This window comes from Hippopotamus amphibius, chromosome 4 (assembly GCF_030028045.1).
Source record: "Hippopotamus amphibius kiboko isolate mHipAmp2 chromosome 4, mHipAmp2.hap2, whole genome shotgun sequence".
Lineage (NCBI taxonomy): Eukaryota > Metazoa > Chordata > Mammalia > Artiodactyla > Hippopotamidae > Hippopotamus > Hippopotamus amphibius.
The window spans coordinates 24,388,714-24,413,803 of record NC_080189.1 but is presented as its reverse complement, the minus strand read 5'-3'; the positions used below and the strand labels follow the sequence as shown (position 1 = coordinate 24,413,803).

Genomic DNA, 25,090 nt, shown 5'->3' with positions numbered 1-25,090 from the left:
GAATGGGTGAGGAGACAACGACAGAAAACAAGGTCTGACATAGTGGGGCCAGACCACACAGGGCCTTATAGGCCACAGTAAAGCCTGGATTTTACTTTGACACCAGGGAAGCCCGGACTCTGGAGGGCTTTCAACAGAGGCGTGACATGCTCCGGCTTACATTTTCAAAGAATCACCTGGCTGTTGTGTTGAGAAGAGTCTGTAGGGAGACGAGTGGGGGCTGGGAGAACAGGAGCTCACTGCAGGAACACAGGCAAGAGATGATGGTGGCCTGGACCAGCGTTGCCATGGCAGAGACCGGAGGAAGTGTCAGAATGAGGATATATTATGAAGGCAGTGAGAACAGGATTTGCTGATGGATTAAACATGGGGTCTAGGAGTCAAGGGTGGCTCCAAGGGTTTGGGGGTTTTGTTGTTGTTTGTTTTTCTGAGCGACTAGAAGAATGGAATTGTTCTTTTCCGAGATGGGGTAGATTTAAGGAGGACCAGGTCTGGGAGGATGGTGAGGGAGTGGGATGGTTAATTTTATTGGTCAACCTGACTGGACCACAGGGTGTCCAGGTATTTGGTCAAACATTCTGGGTGTTTGTGGGGGTGTCTCGGGATGAGATTAACATCTGAATCTGCAAGACTGGGTAGAGTGGATGGCCGTCCCCAACGTGGGTGGGCCTTGTCCAATCTGCTGAAGGCCTGCATAGAACAAAAAAAGGCTGAGTAAGAGAGAATTTGTTCTCTCTGCCTAAGTCTTTTTTTTTTTTTCTTTTTCAACAATGAAAGTTTATTACGATAATTTTCTGACCAAACAGAAACAACATCTTGAGGAAGAGGCACCTACTTTTCTCACTCTCTCGGAGGTGCCTAATAGGCCTGAGGCAATCTTGAGGGATGAAGGCTAGGTGATTTAGAAGATATAAGGATAAATACATAAAGTTAACTGGTACGTAAAATAAAGTTTTAAATATCCCTGAGTGGGGGGAGGGAGTGATCTTCTGGTCACATCTCACGTGTACGTACATGAGCTGGAGTGACTCCTCCACTCTCCAGGAAGAGTGTCCTGTCCACTCCCAGTTTGGCGTTCATGCTGGTGCCTGGCTTAGCTGCAGCCATCAGGTCCTCAGTAGACACAGAATCCACCAGGATTTTGATGAATGAGAATCAATTCCCCACCATTCACCTGGATGTCTTCACAGGAGGCATTGTGAGTGGTCACATTCAGGTAGACTTTGTCCTTGAAAGCCAGATTGGCCACTGTGACAGAGTCAACAGACTTGACCTTGTTCAGGGAGAGGAGGGGTTCCCGACCCTTCCGGTACTGAAGCCTGAGGCTGAGCTCCTGAGAGAAGTAGCCCTTCAGAGAGATGAGATAAAACCCATCACAGCTGATGATGATTGAGTTGTTCTGCACCTTCATGGTTCCATCCTTGTTTGGGGATGTGATGATGAAACCGTTCTCATTTTCACACTTGGTAAACTGCACTCTTATACTTTGGATTGGAGGGTATTGAGATGGCACAGTACAGAATGGTGAGTTACACCAGATATTGTCTGAGGTTTCTTCCAAATCTCTAATTCAATGGTTCCATGATAAAGCAGAACATAGGGTGTGATATTAACATAGAAGAGAAGCTGGTTTCCTTGGGGCCTCAGCAGCAGCCTCCACATGACCTGGCTCCTCAGGTGGTTGCTCCCTGGCCTCCTGGCCGCCACTGCTGCCCTGGTGTTTGCCGTAGCCTCGTGGTTCCTGTGGTCCACTAAGCCCAGATCTCCTTCCTCAACGTAGCATTCTCTGGCCTCTGGTGCCGGACCCTGCACACAGATTCAGATCTTATCGCCAGCTGGTACACTCCCAGGCAGTAATAGCCAGGGTCATAGTAGTGGCCTGAGGGAGGAGGCTGCATGGCTGGCACGCCGTGGAAGCCCCATGCCTCCAGGAACTCTACCGGTTGTGAACCCGGGCGGAATGGCGGCTGACAATGGCCTCTGCCTAAGTCTTTGATCTGGGACATGGATCTTCTCCTGCTTTCGGACTTGCACTCAGACTGGATGGCTCTCCTGGTTCTCAGGCATAAATAAATATTGGGCACATATATCCTATTGGTTCTGTTTCTCTGGAGAACTAACACAGGGAGTCAGAGTCGGGTGTTGGTTACATACAGCAGGAGATCCTACTCAATACCCCAGTGGAGACGTGGAACAGGCAGAGATAGGAGATCCCAAGGGAGTGATCATTGAACTGAATTTGAATCCTCCCAGTCTCTGTCCCTCGACCCAGTTGAAGCTGGTTTTCTCCTCTGCACAGCCACTGAAGTGGAATCCCCTTTCCTGCTTCTTCTCCCCAGAACAGCTCTGGGCTCCAGCTCTGTGTCCTGCTTGGAGGGTTCTCCTGTCCTTGGTTTCTCCAGAGGGTTCACATAACCTCCAGAAGCCCTAAATCCCCTCCCCTCCAATTCTGTGGTCCTCTGACAGAGGAGAGCCCCCTGAAAGGTGAGGGGAGCCCTGAGCAGAGGGGCACCCCACCCAGGCCAGGCAAGAATAGCTGGGCGGTAAGGGGTGGATTTGTCTTCACTGCTGCTCTCCCGGCCTCCCAACAGGTCTGGCCCCCAGCATCCCCCCAGCACCAGCCTGTCTTGGGGGCTTGGACATTTCACACCCACCAGGAGGTGCAGTGGAATGGACTGGCACATCCAGGCAGGCCCAGCTTCCTGACTGGGTGCATCTCTCATCAGCTGGTGATCTCGGCAAGACATTTTGTCTCTCTAAGCCTCATTTTCCCCACCCATAACAAAGGGGTATGTGTGATTACCTTACAGGGTTGCTAGGGGTAAGATGCGCCTACCACAGTGACTGGCGCTTGGTAATAAATGACAGCAGAGAGCGGGTCTTTCAGACTGCCCCCACCCCCCACCCCAGCCAGCCTCTCTCCTTTCTGAGACATTAGATTATTTTACTCCCATCCTGTCCTTCAGAAACCAAATTTTACTACGGAGGTGGGCAACCAGGGAATGGTTGCCAAGTGCAGGGCTTTCAGAAAGGCTGCCTGTCGCCCAGGAAACTGCCCCACTCCAGGTTCCTGGGGTCCCACGGGTCGATGGGTTCTGGTGCCACCTGCTGGATGCAGTGCTGCACTGCTCCTAAAGCACCCAGACCAGGAGTCCTGCATCCCCCAGCAAGGAACACCCTCTGCCCCGCGCCTCTTCTACCCCCAGCATCTCCACCATAAAAGGTTCTTCCTACTCTTCGTCCCTAGATTTTCCCAGGGACCAGAGGCACGGAAAGGAGTTGGAAGCACTGTGAACCACAGGGAGGGGTGGGAACAACGTCCTTCCCGGAGAACGACAAGGAAAGAGGAGCAGGACTCCTGGTAGTTTGATGTCCGAAGGAAGTCCCTCCCCTTAATTGATTCCTGAAGCTCAGACTCCGCAGTGCAGACACACATTTTCTTTCTCATTAGTCTGCTTTCCACCGAGAGGGAGCCGTGGGGAGGAAGAGGTTAAAATTGGGGTTGGGAGAATGACGTGTGGGGTCACAGCCAGGTTCTTATGCAACATCCCCTCCTGTCTCCCTCCTCCTTCCCAGACGCTCAGTCCCTGATGCCCTAGTCCCTTTTCTTCTCTGGGGAGAACCTCCCTCCCTACCTTGACAGCATGTCAGACAAACCCCTTGGAGCCTCAGACCATCCTGCCTTAAAGGGAACCCCAGGGGCGGGGGGGGGGGGCAGAAGAGGGAGAAGCAAAAAGCACCCTGCTATGAGAGAACAGGTCTCCCGAGTTGGATTCTTGCCTGAGGCAGCCCCTGCAGGCCATCCTGAGGTCAGACAGAGAGGGAAAGTCTGGTCTCTACCTGTCCCGTGGTTATACTGCACTTTGCAACCCACATGCCTCTTCCTCAATTTAACGGGACTGGGGATGTAGCTGACTTGGGAGCCAGACACCCTGGCTCCCAGCCCAGAAGCTGATGTAGCCAATGGGCTTAAGAGGGGGTGGAGCAGCAGGCTGGGGACCAAGGTGTCCCGGGTCCCTGACCCCGCCCATCTTCCCTTCTGAGCTCAGCTGCAAGAAGTGTAAAGGAGGAGGCCGATGGAGGTGAATTTGAACCCTGCAGGTGAGGGGCACTGCCCTGAGGACAACAGGTATGGGGAGTAGGGTGGTGGGGCTGGGGCCCGGGAGAGGTTGCATCCTTTGACCCCGGCACTACCCTCTGACCAGATGCCCCGACTCCAAACTCCCTTCAGCTGCAGGCAGAAGGCTGCTGGGGGTGCACTGGCGTGGACAGAATTGGCTTCTCCACCTCCACATGGGGGGTGGGGCTCGGCCTGTGGGTAAAGCAGAGGGGGGACCAGAGATGTGGGGTCGGGGTCTGGCCCTACAGCCTGGAGGAATACTAAAGGAGCAAAAAGCTTTCCGTAAGAGTGGAGGGAGGAGCTGCCCGCCTCCCCCCATCCCCGCCAACAAGGCTGGCCCCTCCCCCACTCCACAGTGCACTTCCGGGTGTGAGGAGAGCGGGTGGAGAGAGAGATCGAGGGAAGCTGAGTCGCTCGCAGCTGGAGTGCTGACCCCTCCTCTCTGGGCTAGCTGCCCAGTTAATGATTGGCATTAGAACCGCAGAAGCTTAAAGGGCTCTCAGAAGGCTAATCCGGCCCCTCCTGAGCTACCCAGCCCTGCCACCTAAGAGCAGATGTGTGGGGAAATGTGGTGCTAGAGTCGAGGGCCACCCACCACTCACTTCTCTTCCACCTGTCCTCCAGGGTGCACCAGCCATGGCGCCGCTGCCACCCGCCGACGTGACCGTGACCCGGCTCTCCCGCTCCGTCCACCTCTACGGCAAGCCAGGCCCTCCAGGGTCCCTGGGGCCTCACCCACGGCGCTTGCTTCTGCTGTGGCTGGGGGCGCAGCCAGCTGCCCAGGCCAAGTACCTGCAGCTCTACCTGGCCGGTGGCTTCGACGTGCTGGCCGTGGAGAGCGCGCTGAGCCGCTTTCTGTGCCCGCGCCGGGGCCTGGGGTGAGCTGCCCACGTGCTGGAGCTGCTGCGGGGGCCTGGGGCACTGGCCGGCCGCCCGCTGGTGGTGCACGCACTCTCCCTGGGCGGCTACACCTTTGCACAGACGCTCCTGCTCATGGCCCAGGACCTGGGGCGCCACAGCAGCGTGGCCCAGAGCCTCAGGGGCCAGATGTTCGACAGCTTGGTGGTGGGCAGCCTGGACCGCGTGGCGCTGGGTGAGTGTGCCGGGGGAAGGGTGAGGGGGTGCCTGGGCCCCACAGATCAGGCTGGACTCCAGGTGGACAGGCAGTGCTGCTGACCAAGGGGTCTGTGATCTGCATCTGTCCCAAACGTGGCTCTGGGTTTCCTCGGACCGTCCATCTGATGCAGCCTTCCTGTCCGGAGCACCTGTCGTTTTGTCCCACCTGGGCCTCCCCCACTGTGGCTGAATTTACAACCCAGAGTGAAAGTGTCATGTGGGTCCAGCCTGGCCTGCCTTTATCCACGGCTGATTTACTGAGTGCCTTGAACTTTCCATATGCACTCACATAATCCCCACGGTGAGGCCATGAAGTAGGTGCTGTGCCTTCTGAAATTCTTTTCTTAGGACACATGCTTTGGAAAGACTCTCAGAAATCATATACAATTGACTCTTGAACAACACAGGTTTGAACTGTCGCACATGTCCATTTATATGGGGATTTTTCCCAGTAAGTATGTACTATAGCCCTACACGATCCCAGGCTGGTTGAATCTGCAGATGTGGAACCCCAGATATGGAGAGCTGACTCTAAAGTTATATGCGATTTCTGACTGCATGGAGGGTGAGCCCCCCTAATCCCACATTGTTCAAAGGCCCACTAAAACTGGATGCACCGGTTTCCTCTAAAACAGTGACTCTCAAACTTTGGTGAGTATCAGAACCACCGGGTGCTGAGTGACGATTCGGGAGCCCAGACCCTATCCTACTTCAGTGAGCCTGGGCCTCTGGGTTTTTAAGCTCTCTAGGCGATTCTGATACCCACCACAATTTGAGGACCACTGTGCTCTAACTTCCACTAGAAGGATCTAACCAGTGCTAACATACCTCAAGTTAACAGGAAGGTTATTGTTACAAAGTAACCCATTCTATTGGTCGGCTCTAATTGACCAATTAGGCTTAGTTCAAAAGGAGAATTCGCCCTTGATGCAGAGTGACTTGGCATTTCTCTAAAAACTCTTCGATCTTTTCCATCTCAACTCCTGGTCAAACTGCTTCCTGTATGATTTCTGTAAAGCAACGTGCAAGACAAACCGTGAAACATGGCCTCATTCTGGCCCATCCCCTCTCATCTTTTACCATCCCCTGGTATCCAGGCAACCTTCTCCCATCCAGCTGGGTCACCTCGGACTGCTAGGTGCTCACCAAAGCCACAGATTCCTGGGCACAAGGCCTCCAGGTCTCTCAATGACCCAGTCACTTTGCAACAACTCCTGGAACCATTGTTGAACTAGTTCTGAACCCACCCAACAGTTCTGCCACCCAGCACTTTCCTTCTCATTCCTGAAGATGCCGCAAAGTTGGGAAATGCCACAGAGAAAGGCTGGCTCCAGACCACGTGGCTCTTTTAGGAAGGGCCTGGGAGAGGGCAGGTACTGGCCCAGGATGCCAAGAGTGGGCCGAGGCAGCCCCTCCCTTGCACTCATGGAGATGTTTCCAGCTCTTCCCTCCCACAGCTAGAGCCTTCTGCCCCCTCTGCTTCCTGCCAGCAGAGCGTTCCCGGGCCATCTTCCATGCGTCTGCCCCGAGTGGTGTCTGTAGGTGGGTGCCCACGCCCAACTACAACAGAGGCAGAGAAGGCAATGTGAATGTCCCAGGACCCCCAACTCTAGGGATACTCAACAGCCCACGTGTCCGTGTCCCCACCAGGAGGCAGGTCCTGAGCCGCATATGATAATAGGCGCTAACCCCCGCTACCTGGTACCCACAGGTGTGTCTCGGCTGATGCGACCTCAGGCCCTGGGCCCGGTGGTCAGGGCCACGGGCATGCTCTAATTCTACCTGTTCCCGAGCTGCACGGCTCAGCATTACAACGCTGCGCTGAGGGCTTTCTGGCAGCCGCCCGTGAGGCCCCTGACGCCGGTCTTCTACAGCCACGATGACCCCCTCTGCGACAGTGCCCGCCTGCAGGAGCTGCTGGCCAGCTGGCAAGCGGGTGGGCATGCCGGTGTGGGCGCAGGCCTGGGAGACCTCGCGCCACGCGGCCCACCTGCGCCAGCACCCCCTGGAGTCCCGCAGCACCCTCACCACCTTCCTGGGGAGGCGCGGCCTGGCGGCCCCCCATGGCCCAGCTCTGATGGGGCTCTGGACGCCAGCTCACCACCAGCACGGGCGCCAGCGGTCCAGTGGACAGGAGACAGAGACAGAAGGGCAGAGGCATTGAAACCTCTTGATTTAATCAGATTCTTTAACATACAATGACGCAACTGTGGCCCCAAGTTGTGCAAAGTTAAAGCCTTCAACTGCAGCTGAGAGGAGAGGGCAGGAACGGTACACCTGGCGACGGGCGTGAGTCAGGAATGATGGGCAGCCTCCTCCCCAGGGCCAGGGACGGGGAGGCCTGAGGAGCAGGGCCCGGGGAGCCCAGGGCCAGGGGAAGGGGGCAGAGACCTCCCTCTGGCCCAGGTCAGGAGCCCAGAAGTGCCACATGGCTGAGGGGGCAGCAGCCCAGGAAGGGGCCAGAGGCAGGGCCAGGAGAGCACCATTGCTGGGGTGGGGGGTCGGGAGGAAGGTCCCTACAGGAGAAGCCAGGAGGGGCCGCCTGTGCCAGGGCTGGGAGCCGGGCCAGAGCGGGCTGCAGCGAGAAAGACCTGAGGCAGGCGCAGGGCCTGAGAGCCCAGGCTGGCTGGGCTCAGGGGGACTGAAGGAGGGGGATCCCGGGGTGCGGGGCTCCCAGGGCAGCCTGGCCTGGGAGCGGTCCTGACTCTGCGGGGGGAGGCCTGGGGAGGGGCCGCAGACCCTCAGGGCCTCCCCTCCCCTCTCCCTGGAAAGAAGCCGGGGAACCAGTAGTGCAAATCTGTGGACCACTCAGTTATGGAGGGAGGCTGAGCCCAAAGGGAGCCCCTGGGGCACACCCCCGCCGCCGCCTCGGCCGCCACCGCCGTCCTCAGTACAGCCGCTTCTCGTAACTGTGGGCACAAGGCAGAGGGAAACCGAGGGTGGGTGTGCGGGAAGCCGGCCCCGCCTTCCCAGATCCCCTGCCCAGGCCGGCCCTGGGCTGCCGGGCGGCCCCCAGGCTCAGCAGAGGCAGTGAGCTGCAGAAGCCCTGGCCTCTCGGCCCCAGGGGGTGGGAGGGAATGAGAAGCAGGCCCTGTGCCTCTGTCTGCCTCAGGCCAAGGCTCCCAGAAGAACCATGCCGGGCCCAGGGACAGCCATGCTCCTTCCGGCCACAGGCACAGCTGGTGGACCGTCCTCGGGGCCAGGGTGGAGAGACAGCTCTGGAAGGCACGGCCCATCCTCACAGAGTGAGGTCAGACCAAGCTGAGCCTCTGCTGTCCACGTCTCCACCCCACCCCTGCGGGCACTGTGGCCTAGGCCCCTTGTGGTCACTGGGTCCAGCCCAAGAGAGGACAGCCTCAGGCCTGGGTCAGGGACATCTCTCTGCACCCCAGGAGGGGACGTTTCCTCTAGAGGAGGGGCCACTGCCAGCTGCTCCCACCACAATGCTAGCACTAGGGCCCGTGTCCCACAGTTACAGCCCATCACCATCCCCAACCCAGAGCCCCCGCCCCAGCCCAGGCCCCACCCAGACTGCCCCTGCTCTACTCTACGCTTGGCCCGGGCAGCGCGGTTACTTACACGGCAGAAAGGTATAGCTACGGGAGGATGGGGCAGAAAGAGACACAGGTTAGATGCCCGCCTATGCCTGGGGGGACAGGCCCTCTCGACCAGGGCGGGGCTGCATGCCTGCAACTACTGCTGCCAACTAGCACTGCCCCCGCCCACGGTCGCCCCAGCGCGGGCCCTGGCATCCGTCTCTCTGCCCTTCTCCCCGCCAAGGGCTCACGCCCCCAGCCTCCACCTGCCTGCCTGGTGCCGCCACCAGCGAGAGCCCAGCACCGCCAGCCCCTGCCACCAGCCACCAAGCTTCTGAGCAAGCAAAGGCCTGGGAGCCCCGGAGGGGCTGCGGCCACGTCTCCCATGCCCTGCTCGGAGGGGGCGGGGGGATGCCCGAGGGGAGGGGAGGGCCTGCCTGCGTTGGGGCTAAAAGGACAGGGTTGAAGGGTGGGCTGGGCCCTGCAGGAGCGGGTGATGGGGTCATCCTGCAGCAGCCTCCATCCCTGGTGCAGGTGGTCCACGGGGTCCCTGAAACCTCGACTCGGCCTCTGAACCATGGCCCCACCTGCCCAACCTGGTGCCAGCCAGCTGGGGCAAGGAGGCTGCCACACTTACGAGTGCAGGCCGTGCACACCACCCTCGATCTGAGCTGACATGGTCCGCTTCTCAAACTTGAGCTCTCCTGAGTACATCATGGACCTGCAGGCAGGGAGGTGGTGCAGGTCAGGGGCACCAAGGGCGGAGGAGGGAGAGAAAGAGAAAGAGAGGGGATGGAAGCGGGGGGGGGGGGGGCACCAAGAGCCTCCCAGATGCCCCCCACCTGCTGCCCCTCTAGGCACAGCACTCACCGCAGCACAGACAGGCTCCGGGCACCGATATCCTGGCAGCCATGCTGGATGCCCGCTATGAGGTAGGGCACGAACTTCTGAATGGAGCCCTTGTCCTGGATGGAGCCTGAGACGCCCTGCGCAATCTTCACCTTATCTCCCTCACTGCGGGGAAGGCAGGAAGACTGAGCTCCGCTGCCCACGGCTCAGGGGAACCCACCCCACCTCTCCAGGGCACCAGCAGAGGGGCTACCACCCAGGACCCCCAAAACCGCCACTCCCTGGGCTACAGCATAAATAAGCACGGGTTCCAAGCCAGGTGGCCCCGGCACTGTCCCAGGTCTGCGACGTGTGCCCTGTGCCTCGGTTCCCAGAACGGTCATGTGGAAACCAGGCGCCACCTTGCGCAGTCGAAGGTGCGCATGGACCTGAAGGGTTGCGGGCTGATCTGCCTGGGGCTGGGGCTGGGGGGCAGGCACCTGAAGTAGCGCTTCTGGCTGCTGCTGCTCTTCTCCATGGCGTCCAGGGAGCCCATGCCCCGGTACTTCTTGAGCCTCACACCGTCCGAGAAGAAGTACTCGCCGGGGGCCTCCGTGGTGGCGGCAAGCAGCGAGCCCATCATCACTGTGGCAGTCAGGGAGCCAGTGTCTCCAGCCCCGTGGCCCTCGGACCGCCCCCCCGCCCCCCACCGGCCTGCCCGATCCCTGCCAGCCCCGCCCCCTCACCTGTAGAGGCTCCAAGGGCCAGGGCCTTGACCACGTGCCCCACGGTCTGGATGCCACCATCGGCTATGACGGGCACCCCAAAGCGCCGGGCGTACTCGGCCACCTTGTACACGGCAGTGCCCTGGGGCCGGCCACAGGCCATCACTGGGCGACAGTACACAAGGCAGAGGTGTCAACAGCGATGGGGGCCAGTCTCAGGCCCCTTCCTCCTCGTGCCCCACCACCATTTGGGAAAAGGGACAGCTCTGGATGTTAACGTGGCAAAAAACAAACAAACAAAAATAGGTGGCAGCAAATAACACCAGGCTGAACGTCCCTCCAGGGACCTGGACCACACCACCTACAAGAGCACCGCGGGGGACCGACTCCGGTGGCCGTGTCAGTACTGGCTTTCGTCTCACCTCTCTCCAGGCACTAGTTCCCCCTTCAAAGTTACTACGGTTAGGTTAGCGTAGTAACTTTGGGATTTTGGTTTGCATTTCTTTAAGTTTAATTGTCCAAGGTCCTTAAGTGTTAGATTTTTAAGTAAGTGAGAATTCTAAGGAATCAGCACTTATCTGGGGATGGATACAAGGCTGGATAAAGGAGAAAAGGAGACGTCTCTGGGGGTACCTTTGTTTGTTTTGTTCTTATTGCATTCCCAAGCTTTTGAACAATGCCTGACACATGGTAGGTGCTCAATTAACATTTGTTAATTTGCAGAGAAGGCCCACGTCTCACTGCAGGGATCAGCTAATGCGAAAATCCGACCGTTAAAAGCAGAGGCTTAGAGACCAAACTGGGTAGATATTTTGAGCAGAGACCAAACGGGCTGTTCAGCGTCTGGGAGACATGACCCTCATTAGAGGGGCCAGATACACTGGGCGAGGGCCTGCCGACTGGGCTTCCTTGATCAGAATCTGAGAAGCAGACGGGCACAGACCCCAAACCCATGGTAACCTCATCTTACAGCTGCCTCCCCACAAGTCCGTGGGCTGGACAGAGTCGGAGCCTGGGTCACCCCAGAACCCACCACCGCAGGAAGGGGCCTGGCTGGGCAAGCACCCTGCACGCATCTGCGGAATGAGAGCGCGGCCCTGGGGCCTGTGGAGGGCCCGTGGGGTGTCCTCCGCGGAAGTCCCTCACTCTCCTACCGACACCCACCTTCTTGGGTGATGCAGATGGAGCCGCAGCCCATGCCCACACGCAGCCCGTCCACACCAGCGTCAATCAGGTTCTTGGCCTGAGCTGCTGTCACCACTGGGGGGAGAGGGGAGTGGGAGGGGAGGAACAGGGTGCGGATGGGTTGTCCCTGCCCTGCACAGGGGCTTCCTGGGACCCCAGTCGACACCCCCTCCCCCCGTAACCTACTGTGACCAAAGCCCATGCATTCCGCCTCCTGCCCCCACCCCCACCCCCTGGCAGGAGCGATGCCATTACCAGGGAATGCCAAAGGACAGAGAGGTTACACAGTGAGGGGGCAAGGGCCAGGACGTGAGAGGGGACCCCGCACTCACCATTCCCCCCAATCACCTGGAGGTGGGGGTACTTCTGCTTGATGTAGTGCACCATGGCGATCTGATACAAAGAGTTCCCTTGGGATGAGTCCTGTGAGAAGAGGGACAGGAGAGCTTAGTCTTGCACAAATCCTGAAGTTGTATGAAAGCCATACAAGAATGCACCTTTGTCTTTTTCTGAGAAGACACTGGACAGTTCTTAGCAGATTCTCAAGCCTGCCTTCCCCCAAAGCTTAAGCACCACTAACAGATAGTCTCAGAGTAGACAAGGCCCTTTCATTCCCAAGATATAGACTGGTCCTCACAGCAAAGAGATGGTGCCTGGGGTCGTGTCCACTTCCCACCGACTCACTAACCAACTAGAATTACTTAACCTCTTGAGCTTCAGTTTCCCTGTCTGACAAGTGGGCATCATGGCTGTACGACAGGGGCTGCTGTGGGGATGAACTGAGTTCATCTACATAAAGGTCTTAGCCTGGCAAGTGGGAGGTGCTCACTGAACGTGAGCAATAACTATTAGGGTCAAGTTGTGAGTGCAAAGGGCCCCCAGAGGGGTCCACAGTTTGCTTCGAGCTGTCAGCTGTTCCGGTGACCCTTCCAATTCTGACATCAGGCTTAATCAGAGGTAAAGCTGTCTTCGTAAGCCTCAGCTCTACCGAACCACCCCAGCTCCAGGGCGGTGCCCGTACCAGCACTATGACATCGGCGCCCGCCTGGGTGAGCAGGTCCAGGCGGTATTTGTCATCCTCACGGGTGCCCACAGCCGCCCCGCACAGCAGCTGCTTGTGGGAATCCTTGGAGGCCAGAGGGTAGTCCCGGTTCTTCTTCAAGTCAGTGCGGGCAATGATGGCCACTAACTCATCTCGATCATTGACAATGGGCAGCTTCCCTGACAAGGAACGCAGGGGTGAGATGAAGGAGCAGGCTTCCAGGGGTGGGGCAGGGCAGTAATGAGAAGGAAAAAGGACCAGACCAGAGATTCCCCTGCAGTACCTAAATCAATCACTAGGTGGCAGCACCCACCCAGGAAGTGCTCCTAGGGATCTGGCCCTCTGCCCAAGGAACAGGAAGCAAAGAAACCCAGTTCCTGGAGCTCTTCCTGCCCTGTGGCCTGGGCAGGCTTGGTGGGCAGCCCCTGAGCACTGGCAGCCTTTCACCTGCTGGGCCACAGGCCACAGTGGTCGAAAATTCCTAGCCAGGGCACAAACATGAGGCTGTCCTGCAGGGAGGAATATGTGTCCTGTCCAGCACCACCCTTAAGAACAATCCAGTATGGGCCAGGGGCGCATTTCCCAGTGGCTCCCACAGGGACCCTAATAAATATGTCGACAGCCCCAGTGTTAAATAAGTTTAACTGCAGGACTTCTCAGAGCTTTTGATAAAGTAACATACAATTCTTTATGCAAGATGGCGGATATAGAAAGCAACATTTTTCAGACTTAGAAGACCACAGAGCCCTTTCTTCCAGGTGAGTGTTTCACAGGACTAGTTGTTTTGGGAAACAGACTGTGAAGATGCCAAATAAGGGATGAGCTTTCCTAAGCCAAGAAAAGGACCTCAGGAATGATGCTCCAGCCTGAGGTTATTCAAACCTTCCCCAAGGTCCAGCCTGGTTGGTTGCAGGGACAACCTGCAAGGCTGTGAAGGGGCTCTGAGGTATAGGGAGCCAGGCCGGGGGAGGAGGGTTCTGCGTTTTCCGCCTACTCTCTAGTACCTTTCTTGCTGCGCTGCAGGATCTCATTTGCCTCTTTCAACGTCACACCTGCTGGAGCCACCACCAGCTCATTCCGTGGTGTCATCACCTGTGGGGCCAGGAACATTTGCCTGCAGGTTGGCAGGTGAGAGAGAAGGGAGCCAGGCCTCCCTCTGGTCCCTGGTCACAGGCACCAGCCTGAGGCCCCGGGTCGTGGGGTCCTCTCTGCCCCAGCCACACTTTCCCTGCCCTGCAGGTACCTCACTGAGGAGGGTAGTGTGGTCCTTCTCGGCAAGGAAGTCGATGTCTCGGGAGGTGACGATGCCCACCAGCTTGCTGCCCATGGTGCCCGTCTCAGTGATGGGGATGCCGGAGAAGCCGTGCCGGATCTTGGCCTCCAGCACGTCACCCACAGTGTGCGAGGGGCTCAGCACCACGGGGTCCGTGATGAAGCCCTGTTCAAATTTCTGTGGGCAGAGACAAGGGAAGGAAAAGGCTGGAAGAAAGCTGGAGGTGCTGTACGGTCTGGCCACAGGGGGCCGAGGGTCTCCCGGCTGCGCCACAGAGGAGCCAGGGTCTCCACAGGGCAAGAGGCCAGTGAGAAAATGAGGGCTGAGCCCCCGTGCCCCCACTGTGGAGAAGGGCAGACAAGACCCCACGGCAATCAGCCAGGGAGCGCACCGGCCCACAGAGCTAGCACGGGAGGCTGGGAGGGTCTGTGAGGCAGGGGCTGCCCGAGGGCATCTTCTTTCTGGGGACGGGCCTGGTACTTGCCTTGACCTTCCGCACCTCATTGGCCTGGAACTCTGGAGTGCAGTTGTGGTGAATGAAACCAATACCGCCCATCAGCTGGGGTGGAAGGGAAGGACGGTCAGAGCCAGGGGCCAACCCTCCTCACTCTGCAAATCCCACCTCCGATTCCCGTTCCTCCTGACGCCCCGCCCACCCCGCTCAGTCCTCTTGGCCCTGCGGTCCCCACCCAGGTGCCCGACTCACAGCCATTGCGATGGCCATGTCAGCCTCTGTCACAGTGTCCATGGGGGAGGAGATGAGTGGCGTCTTCAGCGTGATCTTCCGAGTCAGGGCTGAAGTCAGGTCCTGAGGATGGAGACACAGTCTATGTGAAAAGTTTTTTCATTCAACAAACATTTACTGAGCTCCTACATGTACCTGGCACCAGGGCAGACCCTGGGGATACAGCAGGGAGCAAGGTGGATGAGGTCTCTGTACCTCTTCCAGAGCTTATACATACAAGATGGTTCCAGCTGGGATGAAGGCTCCAAAGAAAAGCAATAAGGCAAAGTGACCACTGGAGGAAGGATGCAGTGGTTAGGGAAACCTCTTTCTTGGGAGATGACAGATGGAAACTAAGCAGGTAAAAGTCCAAGGGACTGTTGTTGTTCCAGGCCGAGGGAGCTGTGTGTGAAACCCCACCTCTGAGTCCAACTCTCCCCGAGGTGCATTTAAGAAAGAAAAATCTAGCAGGGTAGAGGGAAGGGAGAGAGGCAGGAGCCGAGGGGTGAGAGACAGGTGGGGGGTGGGTGGGGGGCAAGGATGTGCAGCCTTGAAAGCCTGGGAGAGGAGCCTGGATCCAATTTGAGATGAGAAGCCACTGGAGGACCTCAGGCAGAGGAGAGACATGATCTGATTTACGTTTTAAAAAGGTCGCTCGGGCTCCAGTGTGGAGACAGGATTCTAGGTGACAAGGCCTGAGACAGAAAGACCACCAGGGAGGCTGCTGACAAGTCCAGGTGGGAGATGCTGGGGACTGGGAAGGTGGAGGTGTGGGAAGGAGTCTATTAGACATCCAATCCAGGGAAGTAGGTGACTAAGGGTCTGGAGCTCAAGGGAGAGGTCAGGACTGCGAGGATGTATTCAGGAAGCATCTGCCTGTGAGCAGTAGGTAAGGCCAGAGCACAGACTCCTCTGAGATGCAGGCTACCAGCCATGGATCCTAGCCCCCAAAACCCTCAGGCACAGACTTGGCTAAATAATCTTTGGAGACACAAAGTCCCCGGCAGTCCATTCCCAGACCCTGGCTGAGAACCCTGGCCCTGCCGTCTAGAAAACTCCCCCTTCTCCTGTCTGATCCTAGCACAGAAGAGCCACAGCCTCCTGATACAGGCCATGGGACGGGGAGAGCCTTGACGGCCAGGGGGCTTCTCGCATCCCTCTCTTCCTCGCACCCTGCCCAGGCTGGCACAAAGGCAGGGTGCTCAGTAAACTCTGTGAACCTGAACAGCCCAACCAAGAAGACTTCCTGGTTGTTATCACAAGGGGGCTATCCAGACTAGTCCTAAATTCCCCCTAAAAATCTGTCTGGGTCAGCACTGGCTACACAGGCTGGACGTGAGCTTCCCCAGTGTATAAGCGATTCAGGCACACTCAGGCCCTCTGGCCTTTCATGAGAATCAGACCTGAAAAAATATCAATGATAACAGCAACAGAAAAACTTTTTTTTCATGTGTATTAATTCATCATAGAATAATCTAATTTTTCCATGAGATGACTTACACCCATCAGCATTAGCCCCTGGGCTCCTGGAAGTCTGTCATAGGTTAACCGTGTAAAGGACACTGGTCATTCACTTGGTTTACGGCTGAGCCCCTCCGGTTAAGGGAGGCACTGTTTCCTTGCATTTGTCCACAGTCCAACTTCTTCAAATCCTCTTTCCAGTTCTTATATATCATGGACCCACCTCTTCCAGAGTCTCCATAATTTGAGCACCCGTGTCCCCGCAGTGAGCCACAGCCGGCCCCTGCCTCTGCAGGAGACCCTCAAACACTAGCAGAAATCAAATCAAACTGTGGGCAGCATAAAAGATTACTGGGAAGAAACCCTAATGCCCTCTATTTATTAGAAGGTTGATGCTTATTTCTTTTTATCACCAAGTAATATTCCATTGTCTGGATGTACAGGAGTTTCTTTTATCTATTCATCTGCTAAGGGACATCTTGATTGCTTTCAAGGTTTGGCAATTGTGAATAAAGCTGCCGTAAACATCCCTGGTCAGGATTTTGTGTGAATGTATTTTCATCTCCTTTGGGTGAATACCAAGCAGTGCTACGGCTGGACTGTATGGCTTTCCTCTCCCGGCACAGGGTCCCACAGAGGTTTTAGCTTGCGGGTTTCTACTCAGGACACAGAGAGAAGTCAGCAGTTGTGACCCGGTCCTTCACCAGAACCCAATCATGCTGGCACCCTGATCTTGGACTTGCAGGCTCCAGAACAGTAAGGAATAAATTTCTGTCATTTATAAGCCATCCAGTCTGAGGCATTTGTTACAGCAGCCGGAACACACTGAGATAAGCACTGTGCCCTGAGACCTTACTTCCACTATGGACCTAAGAAGAATTGGCCGTGGCGTTTCTGTTGAATTGGTTCAAACAGAATTGAAGAGGAATGGGCTACAGTTAGAATCTATCTGCTCTCCAACTTCTTATTTGGATCTTAAGTCTTATAATTGATGAGAGTAAAGCAATTCCACTGCAGGAACTTTTTAACAGAATTATTACACAAGGGTTAAATAACGGGTGGACATACAGAAGCTACTGTGTCATCAATCTCCAGAAAGAATTACTCTGAAAAAAGGGGTTTTCCCAAGCTGAATTTGACCACTTGTTATCATTAGAGGACTGTTTGTGAAAAACAGAATTTTCTTCTTAGCTGACAATGCAGGAACATCAAAGGTCTGAATAATCAAGACTCAGGGAAGAGTTCTGGACTTATTCATCATTCTCGAACACAAACTTCCCCTTCTAAATTGGCAATACACATATTTTTAATATAAAAAAAAAACCCAACAAAGTCTCCGTAATTTTACCGGCTTCTATGATGTCTTTGCTTAGCACTTCAGACAAAATCCAGTAAGTGATAAGGCAGCCACAGCCACATCCACACCCACCCCCTCGCTGGGCCTTTTTGAACCTCACCTCAGGCTCGGTGTGGTAAGCCCTCTAGCCCCAGGCCAGGCCCACCTCTCAGGATACCCTGCAAATCCCCACAGCTGCCTCTAACCCATGAGGCTTAATCCACTGTCTGTATCAGTTTCTCTGACAGCTCTAAGGCTACATCCATCACATTCCCAAGAAAAGTCTCTCCCACATCCTGCCCTTGAGCAAGAGGTCAGCCTTTTGCACCACATACACAGCCCCTCTTCTCTGTGAGCCAAAGAGGTACTCACCACCTCATCAGCTGTGAAGTCTATGAATCCAGGGAGAATCAGGAAGTCGCTGTGAAGAGAGGAGAGTGAGTGTTACTGGCTGAGGAGGGGGTCCCTGAAAGGGGCAGGGCCTGCCACGCCAGTGCGGGGCATGTGTGGGGAAGACGGGCAGAGCCTCTGGGCCCTGTGCCATGTCAGGACGGAACCACCCTCGTGCCCCCCACTGGCATCCTGACTTTAGCCCAGAGAGCTAGAGCCAAGGGCGGCGTGAGCTCTGTGGTCCTGGGGTGGCCCCAAGGCAGTTGGCCCCAGTAGTCCATTGCCTTCAGGGCTCAGAGTTCGTCAAGGGACCTAGATGTTCCCATAATGCCACACACAGCAGATACGGTGCCTGCCCTTGAAAACTTCTCAATCTGGAGAGGGAGAGACAATAACTAAACACGGGATGCACCTGAGAACAGTTTAGTAGCACAGCACAGCGTGGACGCCACACAGCACAGGGCAAGCTGCACAGCCCAGCCGGGGCTGCTGAGTCACCCAGGGTTCAGAACAGCACGGAGGGACCCCGGGGGCTGAGCACGGGTGCGTCGGACAGAGCAGGCATTGGTAAAGGTTTGCCCAGTTGGACTAAGGCAACCAACAGACGTGGCCTGGGATGGGAAAGGGGAGAAAGGGGCCTTACGGTTAGGACCAGGTCACTGGGGACCCAGCAAACGCACGGCAGCGGCCAACACTAGCGTGGGCCACGGTCACAGCAAACCCCAGAAGGGGCGTGCAGGCCTGCAATGGATGTGGCAAAGCCCAGTGCCACAGCCCAGGAGCCCCGACGGGCTCACTCTGCCTGAAATCACAGGGCCTTGACAGACACACTCAAAAGCAAATGCCCCATGGTGTTCAGGAACACTCCCAATCGGACTTAGCAAAGCAGCAGTCACCCCAGGACAGGAAGGAAAAGCTACAGGGTGGATGGGAGGGGTGGGGTCTTTAATTTGCCCCAAGGCCTAGAGCAATTTCAAGCAATTTCCCTAGGAAGTTTCCCTGGGAGACTTCCCTGAAAAATATATCATAGATCCTCTATCCCCCCTCATCAAAGACCACCAAAGAAACAAAGAATCTTAACTGCCCCTGTCCCTTGGCAGCCCTTCTTCTGTACAGGGAAGAGGCCTCTGTGGCTCACTTAGAGGTGGGCGAAGAAATGGTCAGTCTGGGCCCCTTCGCATTTTCTACGTATTATATACACCCCTCACTTGGCCCACACCCCAGCTACAAGATAGGTAAGAGCAGACACTCCTCAGGAGTGACTGGGTATCCTGGTGTCCAGGGAAACGGCCTGCCAAGCAGGAGCGCTTACAGGCAAAGGCAGGAACTAGCAAGAGACAGGGCAGGGATGCTCTTGGCTCACCAGCATCCCTGCTCCACCCCAGTCCCAGGTTCTGATGCTCTTTCCTGGCATGGACACAGTTCTGCAGCCAAGAGAAGAGCTAGTGCCAGGCCTGCAGCCAACAGGACAACTGGCCCAGGGCCCATGGAAAAGCAAACTAAGCCAGAGGCAAATGGATACGTCTTGTCCTCCTCAAAAACCCTGGGTGAGGTGGGCTTGGGTGGGGGATAGTCAAAGAACACTCACGGGGGAGGGGAGGTATCAGTACCAACTTGTAGGCAGGCAGGGGCACAAGTGATAAGAGGGCTGGACTGCATGGTGGGAAAAAAAAGGGCCATCCCAACCGCCCAGCTGGGCATCTCCGGGGGCAACACCCAAGCAGCTGCCTTAGCTGGGCTCCAGGGCCCCCTCTGCCCTCGTGGTGACTCTGGGAGTGACAGGGTGTCATGGACCAAGGTCTGGGGAAAGTCTCCATAACTCCCACATCTCGCGTTCCCACACGCCCCAAGGCCACTCCATGCGGCCAAGATGCCCGTGAGAGGAGGAAGGGGGCAGGCCGGACCCGGATCTTGCCAGAAACGGGGCATGGCACCGAGGGCCGCGATGTCGCTGTGCCACGTCTGTCTGCTCTCGGCGCGGGCCGCCTTCCTTCCCTTCCCAGCCCGCCCCAGCCTCCCTCCCCCCCTACTGCCCTAGTCGCTCTAACCGGGCCGGGGATGCGGGCGTCACCAAGAGGGGACCGGTGCACGTGCAGGGCCGGGGCCATGAGGGATCGCGGCGCGCTGGTGCGCGCAGCCAGGTGGGGCCGAGGCCCCCAGCGCTTACTTGTAGGTGAGGCCGTCGGCGTTGGCGAACAGCTGCTGCGCAGTGAGCCCATCCTCGGGCACGTACCCGGTGCCGCCGCTGATCAGGTAGTCCGCCATGCTGCCAGGAGACACCGCGACCCGACATAAACACGCGCGCGGGCCGCCCCGCCGCCGCCGCCGCCGCCGCCGCCGCCGCCGCCGAGGCTGCTGCTGACGCCGCGCCACGGCCACGCTGCCGCCGCGGGCTGGGCGGGCCGGCCGGGCCGGGGGCGGGGGCTGCGGCAGCGGCGGGGCGGGGCCGGGGCGCCGCCCTCCCCTCTCGCCCCTCCCCCGGGGGCCCGCCGCCTCCGCCTCCGCCCCGAGAAGCACAAAGAGCCCCGCGGAGCCCGGCCCAGCGCCGCCGCCGCGCGCGCTCCCGGGGCCGCCTGCAGCGGCCCAGCGGCCACTGGGGACCGGGGCGGGGGAGGGAGGGCGTGTGGGTCCAACGGAGGAGGGAGCTGAGCGGGCGGGGACACGCCCCCTCCACCGCTCCACGTCCCTCCTCCTAGGCTCCCCGCGGCGCCTCCCCCAGGCCAGCCGGCATCCTGGGCCACCCCAGGCCACCGGCCCCGCTGGCCTGAGTCTCCCCTGGCCCTGCTCCCCAGCCCCACGGTTACCGCTCACATGGTTTACCTCCCCCGAGGCTAAGGCTCAGACTCTAATCGGGGCCGGGAGCCCTGAGGAACTGGTTTGGGCTGACAGCTCCCCGACACACAGGAGATTGAGGTTGTACCCTCCAGGCAGTGCACCCCCTCTCTGTTCCCCACAACCGGGCATCATTCCTAGGGGTCAGGCATTCTTGACAATGACAGTCCCTGACCTTTGGGCGGCCTTGGAGCCCTCTGCAGTTTACAAGGCGTTCTTCATAAATGATCACATTTACTCTACAATCTATTAATTGCCAATTATTAGGTGTCCCCCACCCCCACCCCTGCTTTACAGATGCAAAACCTACAGTTCAGGAGGGGCTGGGGACAGGTACTATCCCTGACTCCTGATCCAGTGCTTCCGTCTGACATCCTGTCTTATCCCCAGCTCAGGAAGTAGTGTGGATAACCATGGGTTTTAACCCCGGGAAGGAACATTGGCTTCTATTCGGGAGCGCAGCGTGGTGGGAAGGTGAGGGAGGATCACAGGCCTGGCTTAGGCGAGTAAGTGTACATACAAATGAGGACAGAGGCTAGGGAAGTTTTGAGAATTTCCCAAAGCAGACATTTGGTGGCCCGGGATGCCCAGCAAGAAGCAGATTTCAACATGAAGGAAGTAAGATTAGGTAGCAAGTTGATTCACATGGGAGGAGGTGGGGTGTCAGGGGGCAGACCCTTCCCCTTTGTGTGACCAGAACTGCTACTGCTACTTCCTGACCAGAAGCCAGAAGGCAGATTTCCATGCACCCCCTCCTCGCCCCCTGCCCCTGCCCCAGGCCCAAATGCCAAGATCTCCTCCCTCTGTCCTCCTTTGGCCCCTACAGCTCACTTCTTGGTGAAGTGAGGGAAAGGTGGGCCAGGGACACAGTCCTCTCCCTGGCAAGGTGGCTGTCTGTGGTGCTCCCTCCATCGCCAGTCCTCGAGGCGGGGTTTGTTTACTTCTCACCAGTGTGGTGGCAGCCAGGCCCAAGGGAGACTCCCTGGGACGCACAGCCTCCCCCGGTGACGCCCCGGGACCCTGCCAGGAAAACACAGACTGTTCCATCTGCATGCAGAGGAGAGGGGAGGCTTCCCACCAAGCCAGGGCAATGAGGCCCTCGAGGCTGAGAGTGCTGCAGGGGCCTCACAGATGGCCACAAGTGCCCTCTTTCTTACTGTGGGGGACCGGAAAATCACAGACTCCCAAGCTTCCCCCTCCACCCAGGGAGCCCCACGGAGGCTCCTGATGGGGGCCTCTGCAGGCCCTCTGGTGTTGAGAAGGAGGGAGTGGGCCTGCTGGAGTTCTCTGCTGAGTGGGGGGCCAGGGTCAGCTTGCCAGGGATATCTGGGACTGCTTGATCCCTCAGCACTCACAGACTCATCCAGAGGGCCTGAGCCATATGCGGGGGGTGGGGGGGGGGGGGGCGGTATCCTGAGGGGACCAGCACTAGGGCCTCCTACTGGCCACCTGGAGGCAGAGCAGTGAGACCAGCTGAAGAAAGCACCTGGCCATTCAGGGCTGTCCTGGGCACCTTTCTAGCCATCGAAGGATGGGGCTAGAATGGCATTGCAGGCACAGCACACGGGCTGCCCCTGTGGTCTCTCTGGGTCTCTGTGGAACCTGCTCTGGGTCACTGTCTCCTGCAACATGGGTCATGAATGGCTGGGTTCTATTCAGGGTTCCACCAGGGCTGGGGCCCAGGACAGCAGCTGGGTTCTGCCATCTCAGGTGACCTTAGTATGACATCTGCCCCAGCCTAGAACTCAGAACCAGAGAAGGAGGCTGCCAGGCTGAGTTGTGGGGAGAGTCCTCTTCCAGGTGGTGACCGACCTCACAGCCTCACGCCCGTTCTCCTGCTGCCCCCTACCTCCGCCTGCTTTGACCTGTGTCACGGCTCCTCATTACTGTAAGCTGCTGGGCTCAGCCCAGGGTTAGGCTGTCCTTTTCCAGAGACTGTTAATCCACCCCCCCACCTCCACCCTCAGCTTTCCTCCTCCCTCTTCCTGATCTTCCCCCAGCTGCTTCCTCCGTGGGGAGGAGACACCAGGCAACCAGTAGGCCTCCTCAGCTTGAGGAAGGACTGTTGGTCCCCTGAGGCTCCACACCTAGCAGCTGGGAGAGCAGCAGAGCAGGAGAGCATGCCCAAGACCTTCCAAGCCCCTTCCCTAGGACAGTGGGGGAAGAGTGCCCAGCAGGGCACCCACGTCCCACCCAGAGGTTTCTTTCTAGTCTGGGGCTATTTGAAGGGACAAGATTTCCAAACAATTTTGAGAGGAGAGTTGGGGGAGTAGGGTAATAACAGTGACATTGTTGAGCTGGGATAGGGGACCTAGTTTGCCCAAGTTCAAGCCAGAGAGTGATACCTCTGGTCTCAAACCTAGTAGACCTCTCATGGAACGCTGTCCTCTTCCCACAGCTCTAAACTAGTGACGGCAGATGGAGGTCTAGCCAGCAGGTTTCGAATCTCATCATACCACCTGGCTGGGTCTCACGTTTTACACAGCCTCTACGGAGTCTGGTGGGGGGTGGGGATAGTATAGGTGCAGAAGTATAATCTGGAGAAGGGATGTTCCTGCATGGCCCTGGTTTGAGCTCTGAAATGATACATTTGCAATACCTGCTCCAACCAAGGCCCTGCCTCCATCAAGCCCCCATGCACCCCAGCACACTCCCTCACCTCCTGTGGCCTCTCTCTATTGCCCTGGACCCTGAGTCCCAGTAGCTCGATTTCCAGGTTGGGAGGAAGGATACAGTTGCCCCAACCTGAGCCAATTCTAGAGAGCCAGCCTGCAGGGGCAGGAGGGGCCAGGCTTCACCCAGCAGCCCCTTAAGCTGTTAAAAGTTCTTACATAAGCGGCCAGCCCCTGGGCAGAGCTGCAGGGCTAATTCCCCCAGACCACCGCCCCCCTCCCCCAAAACCCAGCTTCCAGGTCACCTCCCCAAGCTGCTGAGCACCAACAGATGGGACAGAGAAAGAAGTCCAAATCCTCTGGACCGGAAGGACAGTGGGATTGCATTTCAAGCTGTGATACAATCCAGAGATTAGTCACTGTCTCCTTTTCAGTCAGTCCCCTGGGGCCCAGATCAACACCCCCACTCTTCCTCCAGTGACCCTTACAGACCCCAGCAGGGTAAGGGCAGAGCGGATTTTGAATCTTAAGAGAGACCCTGGGGTGAGCTGCACTGGCAGCCTCATCAGACCTCAGTGAATGGTGAGGAGGGGACTGTGTCCACACCGGGCTCTGAAGAGGCCATCCATCTGGACACCTACACCTGCCAGTAAGACTCTGAAGATAGTTCTAGGAGGAAACAGCTAAGGAGGAGTAAGCAAAGTTGGACACTGCCTCCAATAGGTTCGGTCTGAACTCTAGGAATTGAAGCCACTTGGACCAGGTGTTATCAGGTGTATAGTTGAGGTCAGATCCAGGGCTAAGATTTTAGGGATCGTTTTTCCGACCTGCTCCCCGGTGCAACACAGCACTGAACCTTCTGCACAGTGCCCGCCTGCATCCCCCAACCAAAGCCGGGTGCGTGGCGTCGGAGCCCGGTTTCAGGAAGTTAAGAGGTTGAGGCGGTAAGAGGGAATGGGTGGTGGGACCTACCCCTCCCCTCCCCCGCAGCGCTGCCTGGTTCCCAGAGCCGCCGCGCCCGCCCCGGATGCGCCCCGCGCGCTCTGCCCTGGGCGTCACCTCTCGGGCTCGTAGCCGGCCTGCAGCAGGCGGGCGCTGTACCGCTGCGCCGCCGTCTCGTGTCCCGGGTGCTGCCGGGCGCCAGGCTCCGGAACATCGGCGGCTCCGCCTCCCTGCAGCGGCGGTGGGAGCGGCCCGGACCCCACCGGCGGAGCGCGCGGCTCCTCCATGCGGAGGCCGCGGCTCAAGGAGGGCGGGAGCCTCTCCGCCTAGAGGCTCCCTGGCCACGGCGCGGGAGTGAGCGCAGCCCAGAGGAGTCCGGGGAAGGGGCGGGGCCACCGAGGCGGGGCCTGCGTGCCGGGGGCGGGGCTCCAGCGCCGGGGACCGGGCAGGTCGGGGGAGGGAGGCCACTGGGCTCTCCGCGCGCTCAGCGCTCTCCCACTCGCGCGTCTACGCGGCTGCCCAGATTCAGCCCGTGTCTCCCGGATCAGCCACAGGATACTGGGAGATGGAAGTGCAACTGCAGAGGACCCACCGCTTCCCGCAGTCCGGACCGTCCAGTTTCTCCTGGCCCCTTCTAAAGAAAACCAGAGGAGAAAAGAGCGCAGAGTGCTCTCAGCGGCCGGGGTTTTCTTCTCATCTTGTGTGGGTTCCTCTGCCTCTTGCGAACGAAGGCGCGGTCCTTTGAAGCGCCTCCTGCCGGCCAGCCGCAGACCTACCTTGCTAGGGCAAGACAGGCGGGGAGATTATCCATCTTTCTTTGCCCGTTGTCCCCTTTGCCTGCTCAACAGACTCCTTTAGACAGGAGGAAAACAGATTTTCCTTAGCCCTTACCTGCGCTATCTGAGGAAGGAACAGATAAGACGGCAGACTCCTTAAGGAAAAGGGCCTTGTCTTCCCTCGCCTGGTGT

At 57.9% G+C, this 25,090-nt stretch overlaps 2 protein-coding genes across 2 annotated transcripts; both read right to left on the bottom strand.

Moving 5' to 3' along the window:
- Positions 1–1,114: 1,114 nt before the first annotated feature.
- LOC130851843 (tumor necrosis factor ligand superfamily member 4-like) lies at positions 1,115–1,898 on the bottom strand. The gene is made up of 2 exons (XM_057732551.1): positions 1,843–1,898; positions 1,115–1,565 (listed from the first exon to the last, which is right to left on the bottom strand). Exons 1-2 carry the CDS (start codon positions 1,896–1,898, stop codon positions 1,115–1,117), a joined length of 507 nt encoding a protein of 168 aa, XP_057588534.1.
- A 5,494-nt stretch (positions 1,899–7,392) lies between these two features.
- IMPDH1 (inosine monophosphate dehydrogenase 1) lies at positions 7,393–24,476 on the bottom strand. Its single transcript, XM_057733079.1, has 15 exons — positions 24,240–24,476; positions 19,904–20,002; positions 17,719–17,767; positions 14,532–14,633; positions 14,310–14,384; positions 13,796–14,002; positions 13,557–13,644; positions 12,532–12,731; positions 11,843–11,933; positions 11,490–11,585; positions 10,347–10,490; positions 10,101–10,245; positions 9,643–9,786; positions 9,410–9,493; positions 7,393–8,145 (listed from the first exon to the last, which is right to left on the bottom strand). Exons 1-15 carry the CDS (start codon positions 24,407–24,409, stop codon positions 8,124–8,126), a joined length of 1,716 nt encoding a protein of 571 aa, XP_057589062.1. The 5' UTR covers positions 24,410–24,476; the 3' UTR covers positions 7,393–8,123.
- Between the last annotated feature and the right edge of the window lie 614 nt (positions 24,477–25,090).